This window comes from Mauremys mutica, chromosome 21 (assembly GCF_020497125.1).
Source record: "Mauremys mutica isolate MM-2020 ecotype Southern chromosome 21, ASM2049712v1, whole genome shotgun sequence".
In the NCBI taxonomy this organism is placed as follows: domain Eukaryota; kingdom Metazoa; phylum Chordata; order Testudines; family Geoemydidae; genus Mauremys; species Mauremys mutica.
This window is the reverse complement of record NC_059092.1, coordinates 8,357,776-8,381,980: the sequence shown is the minus strand read 5'-3', so window position 1 is coordinate 8,381,980 and position 24,205 is coordinate 8,357,776. Positions and strand designations below refer to the sequence as shown.

At 46.8% G+C, this 24,205-nt stretch overlaps 1 protein-coding gene across 4 annotated transcripts in view; it reads right to left on the bottom strand.

Moving 5' to 3' along the window:
* Positions 1-16,882: 16,882 nt before the first annotated feature.
* Positions 16,883-24,205, bottom strand: part of C21H1orf159 (chromosome 21 C1orf159 homolog) — a 30,664-nt gene continuing 23,341 nt past the window's right edge. For all 4 annotated transcript variants that reach the window (XM_044995988.1, XM_044995987.1, XM_044995989.1 and 1 more), the window contains one exon: positions 16,883-23,354. In XM_044995988.1, the coding sequence (XP_044851923.1) occupies positions 23,257-23,354 (98 nt within the window). In that variant the 3' untranslated portion in view covers positions 16,883-23,256. The remainder of the gene's footprint in view (positions 23,355-24,205) is intronic.

Sequence of the window (24,205 nt, the reverse complement as noted above, 5' to 3'; positions counted from 1 at the left end):
TGGGAGCGGCACTTGCACCTGAACCTTTGATATAGGCAAACCTGAAATTGTTCCTGCTAGTAGTACTAGGTACCTTGCTTAGCTTTTAGATGTCCCCAATGAATCAGCCCCCAGGATCAACAGAACACATCAGCCCTATCCTTTGCTCTCTAAACTGGCTTCCCATAGAATATCAAGTTCAAGATCATGGTCTTTCTCTTCCAGACACTCAGGATATCTGAAAGATCACCCAAAGCTCCAGGATGAGTACTGTGGTCAGCAGCTCTGCTCCTCTGGCACAATGGTTCTTTCTACTCATCTATTCAGGAGACAGAGCCTTCTCAAGGGGCCAGTCCCAGGCTGTGAAACAAACTGCGTCAGGAGCTAAGGACAAAGTTTCTGCAGATGCTGGCGACATCTTGGGCCTGATCTGGCGCCAAACGAAGAGCTGGACTGGGGCACCGGCGATTAAGAAGCACCAAGAGACTAACTTCTGCTTTGGTTGCTGTTACTTTAGTTGTGATTTACCGTTCATAAGTGATTCCAGCTGAACATGGGACATAGCACATGTTCGGCACATGGGAACCAAAATAATTACCGAGGAATGATCAGAATGTTCTCAGTCATGAACCGGCAAGACAGCTGTCATTAGTGACAGCAATGGAATACACCCTGCAGCAGCTACAGTCATAGTCTCATTCACGAGCAGAGGTTAACAGCAGGACTAATGGGGTGAGGTGGTGCTGACAACGAAAGCAAGACTTAGAACAAGACCAATCAATTACCATAGTGCTATTTTCAATTGCCCTCGTGGCCGTTCTTTGAGAGACCAACTTCCTTCAGTGTTACTCACGCCCCTGATCCATGTGGTCACAGGCTGAGCTTGGGAAATGGAATGTGGTGCCAGGGATGAGGAGTAAGGATTTTTGGTGATGCTCTATGTAGCTCCACTTACGTAATGAGCAACCTGCCATGCAAACTGGCCAAATTCTTTTGAAATACACGTGCAGCTCCATTGAAGTCCGTCATGTTGCATCAACACAACAGGAGAGTTTGGTCCAAAACTAAATATCATCCAAAACTGGGTAAAAATTACCCTGAAACTTTGACAGCACAGCTATAGCTGATGGAATTTGCAAGAAAAAAATTGGAGGTTTTTTGGGGAGGAATTTCAACCAAAAATGTGTGTCTTCTTGGTGCCCCTAGACACTGCTGTAATGTGAATATTAATAAATGCGAAGGGAGGTGACACTGTGCAGCAAATTCATATTAAATGCCCTTTGCTGGGGAAGTCTGTATTTTGACCATGCTACGGAAGTAGGTCGGGAGTGTACAATGTGCAATAGATAGGTGACAACCTGGCAGGTGCCCTCAGAGGATGGTGTATCCTTCCTTGGGAAAACGCCATCCCAAATGGAAAAAATAGGTGCTTGCAGATGTTATATGATGCCTCAGAGTGCCCCTAGCAAACATTTCGAGCCATAGCCAGGGAGTGGAGGCGCTCTCTGAGGCTGCAGGAATTGTCCTTGACAGGTGTCCTGAAAGCCCTGCCCATTTCATCTGAAATTTGGACTCACTGCAGCGCTGATCCAGGACTGTGACAGCCCAGCTCACTCGACTCCCTAAAGGCAGTGGTATGAAGGATGCGATTCGAAGGTGGGGTGTTATCCTTGTATTAGAACTGTAAGTTCCAAGGAGGTTTTTCTCTGCAACAAAGGATTGTCGGGTAAGTGGCACCCACTAAGCCTGGCGCCTCTGGTTTCCGTGGAGGTGCCATGAGGAACTGCTCTGGGGCGTCCAGCATTCCTCAAGCCGTTGACAAGCCTCTTTGTGCAGCTGCCACAATGCAGGCTTTGTCCCGCTGAACAGGCTCTTTTCTTCCCGCACAGGCCTCCAGCACAGACACTGGGTGGACACCAGTTGCAGAACTAGAAAAGCAGCCCTGTTACTAGAAGAGCGGGAGGGTTGGGCAGCACTTCTCTGTGTGTGAAATAAAGCACCACTCCCCATCTTTTCTATGGAGACTCCAGCGGCATTAACTCTAGGGAGGAGTTAAGCACTCTCACTTGGGTCTGAAGCCCGTGGGCGTTGTGGGCACCCAGACGTGCTCAGACCTTCGCAGCCTAGAACCCGGAGGTGTGCCTGAGGGCATTGCTGAACTGGGACCAGGCAGTCAGAAGGGATGGGCTCTGTTCCTGTCTGCAACAAGCCCCTTCATCTCTCTGTCAGTGCTACTGACCCAGCTTTGGAAGGGGCTGTGAGATCCTAAGGTGAAAGGTGCCATATGGGGTCCTAAATTCTTCACCCCCCACCTGCCCTGCCAGCTGCATTCCACTGAGTTCTAATTATAATATAGATCAGAAGCAGCACTGGCTATAACGAAGGTTGCCATACACTTTCCATTATAAAACCCTGGAAAGGCCAGTGGATAGAAATAATAGTATGTGATCATGTAACTAAAGACTGCGCCATGATGCATATGGACAAGGGGGCTGAATTAAGGTTGCACAGGCACCCTTAACTCTGGAATTACCTAATGTTTGAGTGCTTAACTTAGCAACCTCAACAGCGTTCTTTTAACATGGTGTTTTGGGTATAACACATATTCCAATGCTAACAGTATTATCAGAAGCTTTAAAAAAAACAAAAGCAACAGCATCTTTTACATTCTTTAAACACACACACTCGCATCCTTCCATATTACAGAATATGGTGCTTCCGCTGCCTTTTGCATTTAAAAAGACACCCAAGCAGTAGATCCCATTATGAGAGGCCTTCCTTTAAAATGACACGGTTGGGCTATCAAGGCTCACTACACCTAGGCAGTTAAAGTTTCAGACCTTAGCTGAGCTCTGCGGACCCTCATTGTCTTCACTAGGAAAAAAGGAATGTTCTGCCCTCATGTTCATTTCTATGTGTTTGCACACACCAATGAATAATGCCCTTTTTTTCCTAGTAAAGATGCACCCTTAGTCTATGCAGCTGCTGTGGAGCGCTCGTGAGGAAGCTGTTTCCATCCACCTGCCATATTGCTCGAGCTGGGGTGGCCATGGCTACCACACAAACAAAGTATAATTCCTTGGGGGAAAACTCCCCTTATGCTCAACCTACAGGGATTTGGCCCAAGATGCTTTTTAACCAGGAGAGCTGGAAGAGATCGACGCCCCACCCCTCTAACCCTGTACAGAAAAGGAGTGAAACCTCATTGAGTGAGGACTTGAGCAAAATGAAAACACCCAACCACGTGCCAGCCCTGACCTGCTTGCCAGCTGTGCAAGTGGGGCGTGACACCCTGTATTGCTTGCACTCCACCCTAAACATCTGGAAAGGCGAGTGAGGCACAAGTTGCCAGGAGCGCGTAGCTGGTTCCTGCCCTTCTGCTGAGAGACCAGTCTGGATTCTGCAGCTCTGAAACAGGGTTTAGTTTTTATTCTCCCTTTAACCAATTGGCTGATGGCCCCTTCCCTTTCACTGCAACCCTCCAGCTGTTGGTGGTGGCAGTATATAAGCAAGAGGGATAGTAGTAACACGGGACAATGGCACATGTGAAGAAACGCTACTTCACTGAGCTACAGTCATGGAGATGCTGAGATATGGACCGTCTCAGACCGTGTTCGATGTCTTTCCCTTGGTATGATTGCTGAGAGCCTGGCCATACCTCCTTTTTAAATCAAGCACAATGACTAACAATTTAGTGTGAGAATTAAAGTTTCAAATTTCAGTGTCATACTAGTAATTCTATTCTTCTATGCCGGTTATTAGGGGCATAGGGCAGCTGAGCAGCCTGAAGACCTGCCCTTCATGCTACACCCTCCCCTTGGTCTGATTTGCACATATACACATGCAAGTGTGCATGTGAACACACATGGACGCGCTTTCCTACCTTCCAGGCCTGTTCTCCTCACAGCCTGAGAATCACAGTTCTGGATAGAACAGGATTTCACTGTAGCACGGCAGATTTTCTTGTTTCTGGGCTGGAAAGGGCTGGCTTTGTGTTTACCTGTATAACTCAAGGGTTATAAAGAACGCTCTTATCGGCTCAAACCTTTGCTGTTAAAGCAAACCGACTTGGGAACTGATGCAATTTATATAGATCTCTATTTTAAAAACGTAACCAGCGATGAGTATCTCTGACAGGCTCATTCCTGGGTGTTCACTGTAAACTTGTTTGCAAACTGATTTAGATCCTCAAAATTGATGAACTTTTTTTTTTTGAAGTGGAGCATAAGTGAACTACTGTAATTTTAAAAATCCCAAGGTTTTTTTAAAAAGTGATGAATTTAGCACTCTCTTCCTGTGCCTCCTGGTTTCTGAGCTATTATGGTAGCGCTTGGGTCACATAACCAACCTTTTGTCTGCAGCCACAAGGGTGAGACACCTACCCTTTTCCAAAAGTGAGGCCGAGACACTTGCATAATTACCTATCTTTAGGAACTGGGGGTTTAAGTAACACATAAGGTGCTGCGAGAGATGGCAACACTGGTGAAAAGCAGGCATTAAAATGGACCCTGCAGCCAAGAGTTTTTAAATTAGCCAGTGTTTGTGGGAGCCTAATGTTTTAAAACCAGGCTCCTTTTCAGAGGGCGGGTGCTCAGCACGGTATGAAAATCAGGCCCCTTTAAGTAGTCTCAAAGCAGGACGCCATTATTTCTTTAAGGCTGTCCTATAAGTGGCAATGTGGCCTAAGGGGTAGAGCAATGTCATTGGACTCAGGAGACCTGGGTTTTACTTACAGCTCTGCCACTGGCCTGCTGGGTGACCTTAGGCAAGTCACTTTCCTGCCCTATGCCTCTGTTTCCCCACCTGTAAAATGGGGACAATGTTAATGAGTGCCCTGGGAAAGTGCTTTCAGACCTACTGCTAAGAGCTGGGTATTATACAGTTTAGAAGTAATAGCAACAGCCACCACCAGAGGATTTCATACCGCCGTCCCCCCCTTTTTTCCTCCCCACCCCCCTGTGCCACTGGACAGTGTGTGAAGCAGCAGGAACTGGCTGCCTCTCTTTGACTTATTAAAAATGCAGGAATTCTTGACAGAAAGGTCAGTGATTTACTGGTGAGATTCCTAGGGGGAGAGTGGGTGCTACCCAAGCCTGGCTTCCTGGACTTTGTGTCACGGGGCCATAAATGGCTCGGCTCTCGGCCAGGCATGCAGCACATGGTGCATGAGGCTATGCCTTCTCCTCCAACAGGCTTTACTGGGATATTGATAAACACCAGAATAATCACACTGGCCCCACAGGTAATGCTGCGGGGGCGGGAACTGCATCACACCAGCGTCTCCCATTCCATGGCAGAGGCCAGCAAGCCATGCCCCTAGACAGTGGAAAGCCCCAAGCCTCAGCCATTGTGGGTCCTGATTAGTCATAGGGAAAAGTTTACCTCATGCGGAAGCAATAAGCCACTTGTTCTGGGCAGCAAATGCTAATGTAGGCCATAGGGAACTACAGACAATAGAGCCTATGTAATCCCGGGCTAGGCATTGCCAAGGGGCAGATTGTAGAAGCCAGGCGGCACTGGAGTTGCAGCTGGCAGGGGCACTGTTCTGCTGCATGGGCGTCGGTGAGGGGATGGAGGTCGAGGGGTGCAGAGAGCCAACACAAAAGCGCTGCAGTCCCTGGCACGGTTAGGGTAGAACTAATGGGTCTGCAACAGCATGGAGCCACCATGCTGTGCTCCTTCCCCCACCGGGGTGTGTGTGTGTGTGTGTGTGTTGCTCCCGGATTGCAGCTGGACCGGGAGCAAGCAAGATTTGGTCACTCTCCCCTGGGATTTCAAATGAGAGGTTTAGAGCCAGGGACCAGCTGGATTAGAAGGTGCTTTACCATCCTTCGCCCAACTCATAAAGCCCCATGAATGAGGAGGAAGCCGTAAGCAACAGCTAAAATGGCCTTTTCTAAACCTCCTCCATAAAACCCAGTCAGTAACCAGCTTTATCCCCTCTTTCGGTCCAGGCATGCGGCTGAATTTGTGGGCGATTCGCCGGCCCATAAGATGACCCCAGCTGGCATTTTGGAAGCACTGACGTTGTTGACCGTTTCGTTTGAAGCTCACCCATTGCACCCACCCCCTTCAATCATACGGAACGACGGGTCACTGGGGTCGTGCCCTGAGCTTTCACTGTGCAGGAATCCTGGGGATTAGCACAGAACCTTTGGCCCTGTGCACAGTGAGAAACGAGCCACTGCGACGCTTTCTGCCGTACGTACTCAGTTCAGAAACTCCTGCTCCGGCAGTGCTAAACTGAGTCCTGGCCTTTATCTACATCAGCATAAGGCAATATTTACCCAAGCACTGGGCCCCCTTATCTCTGGTTTCTGACAATAACTCTCCTCAAGCAGCAAATCACACACGGTTACTCTGCACCAGCGCATCGCCTAGCTCAGGGAAACCGAGTGCACCCTCCGGCAGAGATAAAAAGGGACCTCAGACAGCTCATACCACAGTCGCTAAGCACACTCAGGCCTGGGCTAGCTGCGGCTAGCGCTTGGCCGAGGGTTGGGTCTAAATACAAATCTGTAGCCGCAGAAAGGTGACAGCAGGTGCTGAACGGCGCTTAAACGCAGCTGCACTGACGTTAAAGCTGGTTCTGTTTTGTGCCTAGGGGAGCGAGTGCTGTGTGTGGCAGAAGGCTGGTGATACTCCCAGGAACGGGAGGAGAGGTGGGCTGCACCGAGTGACCGGGAGGGGAGGGGTCATTGGCCTATTAAGATGCCAGGCCCACTAGGAAAAAAAACAAAAACCCTACACCACACTCCCTGACATAACTGCGTGTGCTTTCCCACCACTCTTCTTCCCCCCACCCACACATAGGCACGTGCCAGGCACAGCACAGGCACAGGCACCATTCAGGGGTAAGGTCTCGCAAAGCCCAAACCCGAGCCTTGTTTTTGGAAAGCAGGAACTGCCAGGCAGGTGAGAGCAGCCCTGAGGGCCAGCCAGCTCATTAGCTGTGGCCAACAACGGCTGGTACCAGCTGCTTCAGGGTCGGTGCAAGAAACCCTGCAGTGGGTTATGGGTTAACCTGTCTGCAGAGAAACTGAAGCCTCCTAATCCTCATTAGTTTCATGGGTTTTTGGGGTTGTTTTTTTTTTTTAAGTCCAGAGGGACCATTAGCTTATCTAGTCCTGCCTCTTGTATAACACGGGTCATTCCATTAGGCATCTAGCCTGAAACAGGAGGGTTTAGAGCTTTCCAAAAACGCTGACATCCCGGTTGTGGCGGCAGCATCTAGAGCACTGGGCTGGGCCTCAGAAGACCTGGCTTCCGCCCACAGGCTTGCTGGATGCCCTTCGTGAAGCGTAAATTAATCCGTGTTTCTGTGGCTCGGGAGCGGAATCCGGGCTTTGCCGCTAGCCTGACGGCACGTTTAGTGTTATTGCTATTAATTAACCAGCAGAAACACTGAAAGGGGTTAAAGACCCAACAATTGAGCATTTTATACCCTGCGGTGCAATGGGGAACCAGCTTGTACTTTATGGCTCAGCGTGTGCTTTGCGTTTAAAGCGCAGCGTTATGGGCATGGAACCAGCCGCACGGGGTGTGTGGCTCCTGTCCAGGAGCGGGCGAGCCACTTGCACACACTACTGTGACCAGGGACCGCTGCCAGCCTGGGGCCCTCCCCAGGAGGCAGGGCTGGGGGGTGGGGAGGGTATAGCCACGCCGGAGGCGATGCACAGGCTGGGCATTGGCTCCTACGAGTAGCGGCTGGATATGCTGCAGTTCCTGACCCAGTCACTGGCCATGGCCAGGCTCAGCCATGCTGCAGCTCTCCACAGCCGTGGATATAAATGTGTCGCTAGGCAGGGCTCTCGCCGCGCAATATCCGAGCCCCTCGCACGCGTGAATGTGTGAGTCCTCACAACACCCCTTGGCGCCGGGCCAGGGCTACGAACTCCATTGTGGGGACAGAGGCTCAAGGAGGCTAAATTGGTTACCCAAGGTCCCACCAGACGCCTGGGGCTGAGCAGCCCACGTTGGCACCCTAGCCACTAAACTATCCTTCAGCGCCACCTTTGGGCTATGCCAGAGGTCCCCAAAGTGTGGGAGTGCGCTCTCCCCCCACAAGGGGTGTGGAGGACCGTCTGGGGGAGGTGCAGTGGGGCCAGTCCCCACAGGGGTGGGGAGGGCATGCCACCCACCCCCTCCCTACTCCCAGCTCTGCTCCAGTCCTGCCCCCAACCGTGGCCCCAGGTAAGGATGCTAGGTGTCTGGCCGGGCCACTAAACTTCCGGTTGGCTCCAGCTCCAGCTTCAGCAGGGCAGGCAGACTCCATGCCTGGCTCCTGGGAAGTGACTGGCATGTCCCTCCAGCTCCACAGCACCCATTGGCCAGGAACTATGGCCAATGGGAGCTGCAAGGGCAACGCCGTCTGGTGGGGGGGCAGCATGTGGAGCCCTCTGGCTGACCCTCTGCCTAGGAGCTGGAGAGACATGCTGCCACATCCTCCATCCCCAGGAAATGCTGGGGCCACCTGAGGTGAGTGCTGCCTGGATCCCACACCCCACATCTACTCCTGCACCCCAACCACCTGCTCCAATCCTAGAGCCCCCTCTCGCAGCCTAAATCTCTCATTTCTGGCCCCATCCCAGAGCCCGTTCCCCCTCCAACACCTGCCCAGAGCTCCCTCCCACACTCTGCCCCCCCAAGTCCCTGATCCCAGAGCCCACACCCCTCAGCGGGATCCCTCACTCCCTTCTGCACCCCAACTTTCTGCCCAGTGAAAACGAGGGTGGGGAAGAGTGAGTGACAGAGGGAGGGACGTGGCGTGAGTGGGGGCAGGGGTCTGGGGTGGGGCGGGGAAGGGACAGGGCAGAAGCCAGGCAAGGGTGTTCAGTTTCCTGCAATTAGAAAGTTGGCAACCCTAGCTCCAGGCCCCAGTCCTGCTCCCGGCCCCAGATCCACTCACAGCTGCAGCCCCAGCTGCAGCCGCCTTAACCTGACCGGCATCTCTGCTCCCCCCATGGAGCCTGCAACCAGCCTCAGCTCTGGGGAGGGGGCGACCCTCAAACGTTTGGGGACCGCTGGGCACACGGGACTGAAGGCCGTGCACGTGCTTTCTCCCTGAAGGGGTGGTGCACTTAGACGCAGCCCTGAGCTGGGATGGGGGTGTGCAAATGGCACCAGCTGGGCCTCAGTGATCCATTCAGGATGTTCATACTAAGATACAATTCAGCCTTTTTCAGGCCCATCAGTCACGTACATGACTTGGAGGGTAACGTCACTCATCCATTAGCCTGTGTCGGCTGGTAAAAATAAAAACCTAGTGTCCATTATGAGGAAAAGTAAAGAAAAATGTTGCCCCATCCTGAACCTTTGCCTCCCACAATGCTGATTAATAAATGAGCCAGGAAGGTTATAACGACAGCAGCGTTTTCGCTCATCTTCCAGGCAATAGCAAAGGAAAAAAACCCTTTTGCAATCTCGCGCTCTCTTGCCTTAAAAAAACTAAAAAGCCCCAACAGTGCATTTGTAAAGCTGGAGTATCAACCCTGACTTTGAATTTCCTGGCTTGTAGTTGCAAATGCTATTCCAACAGTGGTGGCGGAGGGGGTGGGCGCGAGGTATTACATTTAATTTCCTTGTTTGATTTTGTGTATTTAAAGAAGGCGGAGGAAACAAAAGGCTCATTTTCCAGTGCTGTAGGAGGTTGTCGAATCCTGAGAATGGTTCCGAGCTCGCCTTAATCTGTCACACAATCACTTAGTTACAATGTGTGCCATTCTCCTCCGAAATTGATGAACAATAATTAACTACGGCTGGTCAGTTAGCGCTGCTGAACGGTGCCAGCATGATTGGCAGACCACGGCAACTTATGTTCTTGCTAGCTACAGCGTAGGGCCAGCATGAGCAGTGCAGGCTAGGGCAGATTTGAACTGGTGACCTAGGCACCACTAACCCATCCCCAGCCCTCCAGCACCGTGGAGATTCGCACCAACGTGTAGCTGCAGGCCTAGTTCCAAAACTGGCAGAACCCCCAGTGCAGCGCGGCACCTGAATTCTCCAGGTGCAGGAGGCCTGCTGGAGGAACGCCAAAGTAACACAGAGCCTGCCGCCTACATCGAAATGAATCTGTTTGGCCAGAGGCCAAAACCAGGATGCCGCACAAGGCAGCCGAGGGCTTTTTAATTACGGAGCATTTTTATCTTTGTCTTTAATTAAGCACCTCACCTTCATCTAAGGGTCTGACTGATGGCAGGGGTGAGGCTAGGATATTAGCCAGGCTCCCACCTGACTAGAATGAGGTATATTCCTTCTCTGCCCGACCCCCCATTTCAGTGCAGCTTGGCGGAAAATGGCTTATCTAAACTGTATAGTATATTTTGCAAGGGAAAGTACTTCCCTCTCAATTCCTTTGTCCATGCTCCAGTCATGTCAGCTCCACGGCTGAATAGAGTCATCTAAGCACAAAGGTTTGTCTTCAGTTTTAATGGGCTCACACCAGACGTATTGGCTACCTGAAGCAAAACTATTAGCTATAGTTCTACTAAGCTAACAGTTTTCTTCAGGAGATAAGCCCCAAAGTGGAAATCCAGAGCCAGACACTGGACCTGGATCCAAAGTTTTCACTAGAATGAGACCATCTTTCCCAGGCTACAGCCAATATCAGAATGGTGGAGACAGCCCGGACACCCTTCCAGAGTCAATGTGGTTATTCTAGGTAAACAGGGTTTGGCTGGGTTTTCAAACGGCCGCATGTGCCTGCCTGGGATTAGAAATGAGCTTGGAGCCTTTGTCACTTGGAAACAGCTTTAAAGCCAAGAAATATTTCAGCCCAAATGGCCTACTAGGGAGACGAGCTGCATTATTTAGAGGAAGCCTGAGCGTGTCGTGACCCTGGCCCCCGTGCTACCCCAGACATTTGTAACCTCACCTGCGTGCACCACAGGCTGGACACGCAATTGCAATAAATTGTATTTCAAACCCTCAGGGAATCGCCTTTTATTTAACCCCCTCCCTTCCTTTTTCCAGCAAGCCAGCACTACGCTGCCAATGGGACATCCACTTGCACATTCAATACTGTCTACACGCAGATGCGTCCCTTGTCTTCAAAGGACTGTGGCTCCAACCCTAAGTGTGCTTCCTTTAACTTCAATGGGCTTTAGATCAGTTGTTAAAAACACATCTAGACACCAGAGCGTCGCACAGATAGTGCAACCAATCCACAGTCACCGAGAGCGTGACACTTTTCCCTATGCTGCACACTGTGGCTACGTAATACTACGCAGAAACAATGGCAGCAGAACGCTTGCCCTTCTGTTCCAAAAGCCCAAACCCCTGGAGAAGCTGTCCAGCAGAACATGGCCTATGACACACAGCTGAACAGTTCCAATTCCATGCAGCAGAGGGCAGTGACCAGCCCCCCCAGCTCATTACAAGAGAAAAGCAACTAGGAGAAAAGAAATGTGAATCATTAAAAAAAATGCAAAAATGCAGTGAGAAGGAGGCCAGTCCATCAAGAGGGCCACTTATCATGCAAAAAACCCTTTTGCAATCTCGTGCTCTCTTGCCTTAAAAAAACTAAAAATCCCCAACAGTGCATTTGTAAAGAAGGAGGCCAGTCCATCAAGAGGTCCTCAGGCTCTCAGGGCCACTTATCATGTCTCTTAGGGTCTGATCCAAAAACCCAATCAGAAGTTGAGGCTCCATTTCTTTGGTCCAGGCTCTCTGGCTGCACGGGTTATACCAAATATTTTCCATCCGATTCATATTAGACCCAGACCCTTTATTTGAATGACCCTTGCTAAAATGGAGTGTCGGTATAGGAACCTTAGCCAGCACACCCGTGGGTGTAGGTATCCAGGTTACATCAGCAGGCTGTTTGTTTTCAGATGCACTGTCCGGAGCCCCACAATGTGGGAATTGCTCTGTGGCAGGCTGCAGACTGACAGAGGGCTAGAGTACTGCGACGTCATGGGGTTAGGCAGGTCTATGCCACATCCAGCCCACCGGGTTTCTGCATCATGTCTTCGTATCACCTCCATCGCTAGCTGCCTGCGAACAGACATGGACGCCTGCTGCGATAGTGACGAGACTGAGCAGAGGCTGCAGGTTTGGCTCGTGGGACGTTTGCCTGAATACATCCTGCAGGGTTTGGCATTAGGCATCTTATCGTCTGGGTGCTGCAAAAGATGACTCAGATCCTGTGGGTATGTGGTGGGAGACTGGCCAGTGCGTGAATACATTTCAGATTGATAGTCAGTCTCGTTACCAAGTCTGTGCACAATCACTCAGGGGTTGTAACGTTCTTCATAAAGCACTTGGAGATCTAAAGGTGACAAGTGCTATAGAAGAGCTAAGGATTATTAAGAATTAAGGTTTAGAATGACTTTTCCTTAGTTCTCTATCTGTTGAACTTCTTCTGTCCCCTGTTTTTGGCCAACAAATATTTCCACTGCGCTTTCTGTGCTTTTGCAACACCGGCCCAACGTGCGATTCTTCATGGTCGGTGGAGCCCATGTCTGTGTCAGACAATGGCCTAGAACCCATTTACATGAGACCTAAATTAGGGCTTTGCAAATTTTCTATTCGCAGATCTGCCAATACACCTTCCTTAGTCTGGCTCGTCCAATCCTGAACCTCTACTGAGCTGAGCTGTCAGTCATCCCCCATCCACTCACTGAGAGTTGTGGTTCTGGCAAGTGGAGCCCAGCTCTGACTAGGAGGAGCCTATCAAACCTTGAGAACTAAGCTGTGGATGGAGCCCGAAGACTTTCTATCTGCCAAGGTGCTGGAAGCGCTATAAATCAAATAACTTGGGTTCCTAATTATTTTAGCCTCTTTTGACAATCCCAGCCTTAGAGTGAATAATCAGAGCCTGAGTGATCATCTCTACATAACCCGGGTAGCCACACTAAACTCTTAAAGTTCTAGCTACACTGCTGGTTTTTCCAAAGCCCTGATCAGGAATCTGGAAGGGAAAAACAGACCCATGCCATTAAAGGCCTCAGAAGCTTCAACTACAACTAATACCAAGCTGAAAAGGTATTTGAATGTGGATGCTGTCCAAAAATGTATTGAGCAGTATGAGTGAGAAAACAAAATACAGGATGACACTGGCCAATGGACAATGACCACTGCCATGATAGGGGTCATATGACTGGGGACAGGATATAAAGATTAATCTCTTACCAACTATCCAGTGTGTCACACCCTTATTATACCAAAGAAGTTGTTTGCCTTTATGGCGCGAGCAATAGCAGTAGTGCTATAATACCGTAGCGCTCCTGCTCTGGCTGGTTCTTTAGATAAGATAGATGCAACAACAAGCAGTATCATCTGAGGTGCATGAGGTTCACTAATAGTTAACCTTCTTGCAATTTTGTCAGCCATGCTCACTGCCACAATTACAAGCTTGTACCCCTTCGCTCCGAATCACGCTGCCTTCTGCTTCCTACCCACAGCAGCCATGAAACTTCTCATCAACCAACCCCCTCGTCGCCAGCAATGGCGAGAACTAACTGAATGCAGATACCACAGGCTCCACCTGCCAGGCCGATTCGAATGCAGGTCACTTGCGCTTGGGTACGCCGGTTCAGCAATAAGAACGAGGCGTCCTTGTGGCACCTGTGAGACTAACAAATGTATTGTGGGTTTTAGCCCACAGAAGCTTATGCTCAAAGAAGTTTGTTAGACTCTAAGGTGCCACAAGGACTCCTCGTTCTTTTTGCTGATACAGACTAACACGGCTGCCACTCTGGTTCAGCAATGCTGCCACTAGGCTTTGTGCTCCTTTGGGTCGATGGGCGCTACAGTAAAACAGGAGTGATCTGATTTCAAAGGGAAGCTGTGTCTTTGTAACTCTGGATAAAGCACCCAAGATATTTGTGTCTGGAACAGTGTTGTGTGGGGACAGGGAGTTTTAGGTCCCCAAAAGTCTCCCATCTGGAACTTCAGTTGTTCCATGACTGGTGGCTTTTTATTTTAATTTAATTTAATTTAATTTAATTTTATTTTATTTTATCAGGCTCTTTGTTAATCAAACATCATCCACGTGCAGCTAGAGATAAATGACAGCTTCTTGCTCAACAAATCTGCCCCAGGGTGTTTGTGTCATTTCGTTTGGCTGAAAAAACCAAGCAGTTATCTGGTCTGTAGGCTCAGCAGAGCTAGTATCATGGTGGGACAGCGATTCTGGGCTGCTGTGTTCAAATGGTCAGCTAAACGGCAATTGCAGAGTCTTCGTTACCCGGGTGCCCTCAGCCGTAGCTGGGTGGCCAGACCGAGCCTGGGTGTGGGACAATAAACAAGTTGAAATCTCATCTTCTGGCTTGTAAACTAGGCTAATTTGATCTGGAATCACAGGGAGAGAATAAATAGAGAACTGCGTCACGGCTGTAACCACACTTCAAATTGAACTTGTCCGACAGCCACAGTATCATTCAGTCTCTTTGGGGATTGCTTTTGCAAACAATTGTACACTCCTAGCTCCATCACAGAGACAAAGGCAAATCCTGCCCCTCATCTCTGAAAGCAGCAGCTGGGGTGTGATTCTGCTTGAGGAGGAGGAGGAGGAAATTTGCTCCACATCAGAGATTTTGAGAGCAGGATGGATGGCTCTGCAAATGTGTAGAATCACAGAGAATTCTCTGTGAAGTCAGTGGAGCAAGGCAGAGGATCTGGCCCAAAACATTATAGACCCCAATTCAGGAGAGCATTTAAGTGCGTTCCTGGACAGGGATTTGTGTCCAGACCAAAATCACATGTAAATACAGCCAGTACAGCCACATGCCGAGCCAAATGCAGCGTATTTAGAAGTCATCAGGAATGTGCATCACGGGCCGTATAGCACAAATATTGCCAACAGTAACTCCCCATAAACACTGAAACAGACCTTCCACCTGTGCCCTGGTACATATCAGCTCGTGTTGCTTCACTGGGTTTTTATTATAAAATAACTTCATACTTCAGGCCTGTAAGGTGGGGAGGAGAGATGCTGGTGACGTCTGTTTACATGATAAAAACAGTTTGCTGCCACTTATAAATGGGTTACAAGGAAGAAATCCATACACCCCAAGCGAAGTTTATTGGCATTTCTGACATCAATCGGCTCTTTACTTGTACTCTTAAAATGGAATAATCTACAGGATGACATAGTAGACACTATGAACTTGACTTCACACAACGCTTTATTATGACCATTCAGCCAGCTAAGATAATTATGCAAACTACACGGTGTATCAGAAAAGGAAGGGGAAAGGCAATAGTGGAGTGTGTCAAAACAAGAAATAAACACTATTGCCAAGCACGTGACTTTCCTTCAAGGCAAGCAGGAGGAAGCAACTGATATTGAATATTACAGATGATAGTGGAATATCAGGCAATAAAATGAATGGGGAAACCTTCTTGGATGCTTAGAGTCCTTTATGGGCTAGCCCTGTTCTTGCTGGAAGTATCACAACTAGGAAACTTGCCTGGACACTAGATCAACAAGGAAGAACTGGGAGGATTTAGGCTGGGGTAGTGTTCAGCAGAGAGAGCTGCATTAGAGGCTTACCTGCAGTATATTATTCAACCACTAGCTGTCTGCGTGCTGGACAGAGTTTGAGTAAATAAAGGAGACAAAGATGGAATTTGAGCTGTGTGGAGGACCGGGCCCTAGCTTAAATGTCCAGTATAGTTGGCTCACGTTGTTTGCTTCCTGCCTCTCTTCCAGAGTTTCAGTTCTTTCACATGCAGCCCTTCCACCGACCCCCCCATAGGTGAGGAACAATCCATCGGCTTCTTTACAAATGATCGGCCATTGAGTCCCTCCCTGACTGCTTGGAGTAAGACAAAATTCATCCTACAGTGCCATCAATTATTTATTAGTAACCACCTGCTCGCCAACATGTCTCACATCAAAATGGATGCGGGCCGGGAGAGGAAGATTGCACTGGCTTTTCTCTTCTTTTGGTCATGAAAATAAAAAGACAAAGAGAGAGAAGGGGAGGGGGGGAAATAGGTGAAGAAATCATCTCTTTTCTCTTTGTCCTTTAGTGTCCCTCTCACTTCTGTCCTTTTTTCTTCTCTTCTCCCTCTCAGCACCTCCTCTTCCCTTCCTCCATGACACTTTCTCCCTCTTTCCCCCACATATTGGAAACGGAACTACAGAAAACACACAAGATACTTCATCCTGAGCCTAATTGCTGCTCAGAATGGAGAATGGGTGCGATACCCAAACACCAGCCCTGCTAGTGGGGAGACTATACCGGTATTTAGCTGGGATGTTGTACCTGAATGCCATTGGGTACTTTTCCTCAAGATTTTTGTGGGGGGGGGGGGGCAATGGACACACCCCACGTAAACTCCATTGTACAAGTCAGCTTGAGTTTCATTTTGGATTTCCTGTGTGCCAGAAGACAATCTGCTAGCAAGAACCCATTATTTAAAACTTTAGGGTTGATCTTACCAATGTTTTGTAAAAGCTTCAGAACCTGTATTACAAGTTAATAATGAACAGAAAGTGTTTGCCCTTCCCTGTCCCTGTTTATCATGTTCAGCACCGTGGAGGTCAGCAAAGCAAGGATAGGAATTCCAAGAAATGATAAACAACCAAACCGTATCTTTTATGGTGCTGAGTCATTAAATCATGTTGCCCTTGTATAATTCTCATCTGGTCCAGAATTTTTAGTATTACATCAGCTCTCAGGTCAGAGCACAGATGCAGAAATAATTGGTTACAAAACTAGTAGGTAAAGTCTTTGGATTGCATGTAGCTTCTGATGAATACACATAGTACATAGGTTACTGTGTGTTTAGATGCATTATCTCATCAGCCAGCGATGCTATTGGCAATCCACACCCGTGCCTTCTTGTGCCGTGCTGGTCACCTGACTATGATTTATGTTTCAGGTTTCAATATACTCTCACTGCAAATGGACCCTGGCTTACTTTAAAACAAAACAAAACCACACACATGCACACACAGTTGCTATACTGGTTTGGGGCACTTTATTTATAAAGCATTGGAGCTTTACAAGGCATAAAAAAGTGCTGAACAAATAGACCTCCTACCTCCCAAAATGTACAAATCTAAAGGCTCAAGTTGATATAATAATGGGTTGTGGATTTGTCTTAAAGTGTCCTTGCAACTTTAGTGGTTATGGAAGGGGCTGCATTGACAACTCTGGAACCTGTGGGCCAGAACCTCTTCTCCCATTATTACACTGGGGTAGCTTCACTGGTTTCCATTGTTATTCCTGATTTACACCAACATGAAAGAAAGTCAGTCCCTGAATTGATCTACTCAGTATCAAGCAGAGCAGAAGTTGCTCTGCCAGTTTCTCAACTCTGAACTTTAGTAACTGGAGGAAAGTTCTCTCTGTGTGCTCATTCATTCTTGGGCCTCTGTCAAGACTGCCAGCTCGGCCAGTGAGTACCGGTTCTGATAGTGGTTTGTGACATGGTCACTTACTCATTGGGGAACTGACTCAAACTCATTTCACACAGGCCAAAGTCATGGCATGGCAACAATTTGTGGTCATTAATGATTTGGGCTGGATTTGAATCAGCCGCTGATGCTAAGCAAGGCTCTGATTCTCATTAACTGCCATCAGCCAACTAGTGACTTGGGCTTTACTAATTACAGCTCATTTCCTAATACTTTACATGTTGGTAGCTTATGATATAACACGTAAAACGCCCATCAAACAATAATTCCTTCCTTTGTACACTTATCTACAAACTTTGGTGGTGTTGGCATATCCACTACTAGACACATTTTTGTATCACTTTAAGGTACTGATTAAAATAGTTTGTGTATCATTTAAATGGCTCACAAAGCACTTAGGAAAATACAACTGGTTGGAATCAACAGTTCCGCCCAGTAGAAGAGTAGTATTTCATATCATAAGGCTGGGACTGCCTGTTCTACAAATAAAGGTTCCATCTCCAGCCCTCTCCAGTCTATTTCTGAGGCATGTAGTGCTCTGATGCCCAAGAAACAGAATATACATGATGGTCGGGGGCGCGATTGATTGTGGTGGAGAGTAACATTAACTTTAGAAACAGGGCCATGGCCATGAAAAGACAGTGAAGTAGTGGTATATTTTAGAGAGGAAGTGATTGAAATGAAAACTTTATCAACACTGATGTCACCAGGATCGCAAGCTATGAGGTCATAGGAATTTGTAGAGCTGACAGATTGTATTGCAGTGTTCTGGATCAGCTATAGCCCTTTAGGAAGTAAATCCAAAGGATTACAGTCTTACACGGACTAAGGTTGTGAAACAGAGGGGAACATTTTAATGTGATGAGTATGATGGTATAGGGAAGAGAGGTTGCAACAAAGCCTATGATCTATTTATAAACATTGCTCATTATACAATGAAACTGACAGGTCTACAGCCTAAACCCTCCTACATTAGTTCTATTACCAAAAAATCAAGCCAGGGTGATGGTGAAATCCTAATCCTTTGTAGCAAATAACTTTGAGAGTTGCATTATATCATATTGAAAATTATTGTTTAAAACAGTTTTCTCTACGTGCTTTGGGAAAAGATACATAACTGCATTTCAGTAATTCAGGCTTTTTCAGAGACTGGAATTTATCTGAATGCTGTTGCATCCAGTCAGTTACCAATAAAAAAATATGGCAAGGCACAGATTGTAAAATGATCAAGTTGACACCATTTCATTTCTTCTTTCCCAGGGAGCATTAAAAATAAATGACAAAGATGCAAAGTAGCTTTTATACATGCTAATAGACAGTGTCTTGTGGCAAGAGGAATGCAAGCAAAATTCAACATAAAATTGAGCCTCTAGGCATGTTCCTTAAAACACACTTCTACCCATGGCACTGCTAAGACAGGACTAAATCATCCTCTGGTTTAAGCAGGTACGACTGTATCATTGTGGAGACAGTTTTGTTGCAGCACAAAAGGTGTACCTGTCTGGGGGTCTCACATGGCCACTCAGCTGGTTAAAACTCCCTGCACAGCCCTTATCTGGGGCTTAAATGGGATGGAGGGGGGTTGGGCCATTCTGCATTGGCTTGATGTCTCCCCATCCCATTCCTTGTAGCTGCGTAGAAGAATGAATGGGCAAGTGATAAGCCTTAGCTAAGCCATTTGCCTGCAAAGAAACACTGTCTTTTATCTCCCTCCGCACACCCACACCACTTCTCTCACACTCTATTGATTTCTTTTTCGTGATGACTTCCTCCTGTCCCTGAGTTTATCATAAGGAAGTTGTAGAATTCCCTTAAGACTCTGTGTACATTTCCAAGAGATACTCCCTGGGGAAACTTTCCCTGGAAGGAATGAGTGCAAGAAAGGCTCAAGAGGCAATCTCAGGACAGTTAGTTTCCCAAAATCTAGGTCCAGCCTCAATTTGGGCTCCAATCCAAGTCATTTATGGCAGGGCCAAGAAGGGGAGGAGTCCTAACCACAGTTAGCTGCCCAGACAAATTTACAGACACTAGAAATACAGTGAAGAACTGCTGCTGTACTTGTCTAGCTGAGGGCAATGTCATTTCTGCATCAGTTACTCAGTCGAAAGCAGCAGAATGCCAACACCAGCATTTTAAAAAGAGTATATAATTGGGTATCAGATTTTAGTAATCCAATGTTTTATATGCATTGTCCAAAAAGTGATGGTCCATCATACTCTCCTCAATATAGTGTGCACTCACCTTCAGCTTATGGCATGAATATCTTAGAAAAGAGACAGCCCCTCTCCGGTATGCACTATACGCTGCCTCAAACTGTTCTCTGGTGTTGTACACTTACTTAGCTCCTACTCTCCTCAGTTCACTTCCTGTTCCATCTCTTGAATTCAGTCAAGTGGCTAACAGCTCGGGCACTGACCACTTCATCTTCAAGAAGGTTGTTCTGTTTTGGCCTGTGCTTTGGCTCAGAGTCCAGTTAACTGACAAAGCACTTTTCAAGTTTCCTCTCCATGGGGATCATTTGCATGGCCTGTATCTTTTTATACATTGCACTCTCCTCCTTGCTCTGATAACACTATTTGGGGATTTTCCCAGTGCCCATATAGTAGGTACAAAGGCTTTTGGCTTGTCCTTGCTCCTACATATACTTTGCTGAAAATAGCATATTTCCCATGTATAGGATCACTGCTCAACTCTTACTTTTGCTGGCTTTCTGGAAGAGCAAATACCTTTGTATTTATTTAACCACATGTAGCTGATTGTGCTCAGCTCTCACAATTACCCTGAATATTTTACAAAGTAAATTTGAAGAACACAAAACATAGCTTTCTGTTTACAATAAAGAACATCCTATCTACTGCATCAAACTCCTTTCAGAAAGAAACGCTTTACTATGAAGGGATTAGAGGTCTGTAAGAGTTTGATTATAGCTAAAGAGAACTTATTGTTCAGATTTACAAGTGTTACACTACACCACTTTCGTGTGTGGAAGGGTCTACTTTACCTGACAGCCTCATTGTGTTAGATTTCTTCTTGCTACCCTCTTCTGTCTCTTTAGTACAAGATCCACACAACCTTATGTCAACTCAGTGATGTGAATTTTAAACAACCATTTACTTTAGACCAAATTCTCATCTACCATAACTACACTGACTTCAGTGGAGTTATTGCCAGTAGAAAATTTGGCCCATCACCTCTGAATTCAGGCATAAAGGGTGATATATTCCTTGCTTTAGATCCTTGTAAATGAGCATTTATAATGATAAACAAGTTAAAGGGGACACGTTTAAGTGCTTCCAGAGGCAAACAGATTCTCTGCAATCATCAAGGAATTCTGCTCCTCTCCCCTCTTATTGCCCTGCTATCATATTGCATAATTGGACAGGAGACTTATGGACATTTTTACTTTCTCCTGAAACCTGAGCTGTGGAAGAGGCAACACGCCAAGTGAGATGGATCAGTGATTTGTTTCTTGTGCTAAGTTTGCCCCTTTCTTCCTGTGCTTAGAAAGGAAATACATCCATGACCTCAACAATAGTTAAAAAAAGCTGAAAGGTGTTTATTTTGGCACAATTTAAAAATACCCCGGCACATTAAATATCAATCCTTTCTCCTTGAATTAATCATTTATAGCTCAAGACTCAGTCATCAAGTGTTCAATAAAGCCAGCTGTGTGGGGGAGAAAACAACAGTATGCATTTAACGTGACAGTGCAAAAAAAACCCTAAGTAGGTTCTATCCAGGAATCCAGTTAGGTCAGACAGCATTAATGTGATCTGAGCAAACTACAAAGCCCATGGGAATAAAGTTTGCTGTGTTTGAAAAGTTTGACAGAAAGCGACATTAGCACTGAGAAACCTGAACTCTGTCTTGGGGATGGGGGAAGGGGGATGAAGCATCCGATACTTGGCACTAAACTGTTATAGTGACGCACTTGAGGGTCAGACAGGGTTCATCAGACAGATACAGACATGTAGCAGTGACATGGGCCAGTGACAGTCCCCACACAGCAATGGAGAGAATGACCCATCAATGATTTATGTATGGAAAGAATTGATGAGCAACTATGCCATGCATGGATGCAGTTTCATTGACAGATTCATAAGCATTGTATCATTGCATAGTTACTTCTTTCTCCTATAAAGTTAAGTTGTTTCCGACACTTTGTCAGTTCATAGCCCCTATGTCTTCCTACCACCTCAAAATGTCATTTGTATCAGAGGTAAATCCTATTGATACATAGAGAACAGACATAGAAAGTAACTCTGGCAAAACTCCTACCTCCTGGTTTGGGAATAGACAAACGATACACATACAGTACTCAAGAATGGAAGCTTCCCCTCTCAAACGGCCTGACTTACTGTGGCTGTTAAGTTTTAGCAGACAGAAAAAAATAGCAATTAAAACTAGGTTGGATTTAATCAAACAGGGGAGTCAAAGTTTTACATATAGTGATTCAATGTGTGTGGCTAGCAGGCCCTGCTCCTTCATAGTTTCCTCTTTAGCCCCACTGTCTTTGAACTCACTGGAGGAAAGCTGCAAAATGGGAGGTTCCATTCGCAGGAAAGAAATGCAGACAGTTTACACTGCATTAAAATGTGCATAAAATAGATATCTAATAAAAAAAAGACTAGTAGCTCTTCCTAGCCCCCAACCCAAACCTTACTCTTTAGCTTTGAACACGCCTCTGGCCGGAGGCAGAGAGGGTATCTGAATCATGAGGTTTACACTCTCCACACTGGTGTCACATTGGCCAGAGACAGCTACTTTAGCATTTTTAAAGATAAGAATAAATTGTTGTGTTCTTGAAATCATGATGGCTACCACTGCTGGTGACAAAAATCCACAAGACATTTCCTCTACAGAACACACTGTGGTAGTGAGGTTTAAACAAAGGCAGGTGGTGTGTGGGGCAACTCAAAGGCTAAGGTGCTGATCTGTAGGCCTTATGTGCATGGAGGATTAGATTGGGGAAACCCTTACTTGTGTTGGTGAGAATTCCCAATACAACTCCAGTTGAAATCAATGTGTGTAAGTGCTCAGGGTGGCTCAACCTAGCTTAGAGAGTGTGCCTTCCTTTAGACCGCAACAGCCACCCTCATGAAATGCTGGAATGAGGGAAGGCTGGGTGTCTCAGTGGGGCAGAAATAGCAGCTTATCAACTACAAAGCCACAGCAAATGGATCCTCACGTAGGGCCTGACCTAAAAGTCCATGAAATTCACTAGAGAAACTTCCATCAACTTCATGGGCTTTGGATCAGACCCATACTGACCACAGTCTTCAGCAGCCCTTATGATGACAATATCTGGACATAGGTGGGTCTAAACCTACAGTTAAAAACCATGGTCCTCTATGACTAAGAAGCTGAAGAAGATGCTTCTGAAGGCATCAATTTTTGCATTGAGATACTTCATGTAAAATACATTTGTATTTTCCTGCAGCATTAAAGCCATGGCACTTAAGAGTTAACATTTACAAACGTGTCCTTTAAACAAGCCCACCTCGAAAAATCCGTTTCGGCCTGCTGCACTGAGGACTTCTGCTCTACAGCCAGACAGCTGACCACAATGCAGGAAAATGATCTTGCCAAAGCTGAAAGTGTTCCAAAAAAGGAAGATTCTTTACAGATTTTAACATAGCTTCTGTTAGGAGACAAATGAAACCACAGAGCTAGAAAAGTGCTTTTCAAGCCCATCAAAGCAGTTCACAGAACTGGATATATCCTATAATCATCATGTTTGCATTAGTTCAACTCCTCTGTCCACGTTTGGCACAAACCCATTTGACACAGTGGCTCGGCTTGTTTTTAGGTCAGCTGCTCCTGACATTTTCCTGGCATTCCAGTGGCTACAGAAAGTTTCGCCAACACTGTGCATATTTACTGAGTCCTCAGGTAAGTTTTGAAGGCTAAACATTGCTGACCCTGGTTTCAGCAGAAGGGATCATAGCAGCGGATGCAGACATCACTAACGATCGCTCTCGTCTGACGTAGCGTGGCTTTCGAACTGAAAGAGTGGGCACAGACACACAGTTAGTAACTGCTATCTAGTCATGGCTTCATAATTAATTCATACTTAAACAAGTCAGACAATGATCTGAAAGTGGCTATTGTTGTTCTAGAATATAGAGATGAAAATTTGACCGATGACTAAATATTAACAAAGCCCACTAATACACCTGTTCTGAAGGAAGTACTTTAGTTACTTATTGAATTGAGTGCTCATTGGATACTAGTGTTTCCATTATTATTTCCATTTTCAGCCTTACAGAGATAAGCCACATATTATTCATGTTTTATGGCTATAGAAACCAAGGCAGAGAGGCTAAGACACTTGCCCCCACTCAGGGTCTCAGGGTCAGAGCCAAGATTAGAATTCAGGAGTTCCTGGCTCTATCAGATTATAACTCCCTGAAGCCCAGAACAAATTCAGACAAGGGCTTTGTCTACACATTGGCAAAGCTTTTGTCGTTCAGGGGTGTTAAAAAAAATCCCCACACACACACCCTCAAACGACAAAAGTTTTACCGACGAAAAGCGCTGGTGTGAACAGCGCTCTCCTGCCAACAACGCCGCTGCCGCTTGTGGGGCGGAGGAAGTTTTTTGTCAGCAGGAGAGCTCTGGAGAGTTTTTTTTGTTGGCGGCAGCTACACTGCGTGGCTTTTAGGGCACAGTTGTAGTGGCACAGCCGTGTCGCTGAAAGCCTCGGAGTGTGGCCATAGCTTTAGAGTCAGCATGCTGCTTGCAGGAAGGCCTAAAATTAAGATCGTGGTAACAACGATTTAAATCTTAATTCTTGCATCTTAGATTTAAAAATAATCCATGTACACCACACAATGAAAGTAAACAGTTTGGCTT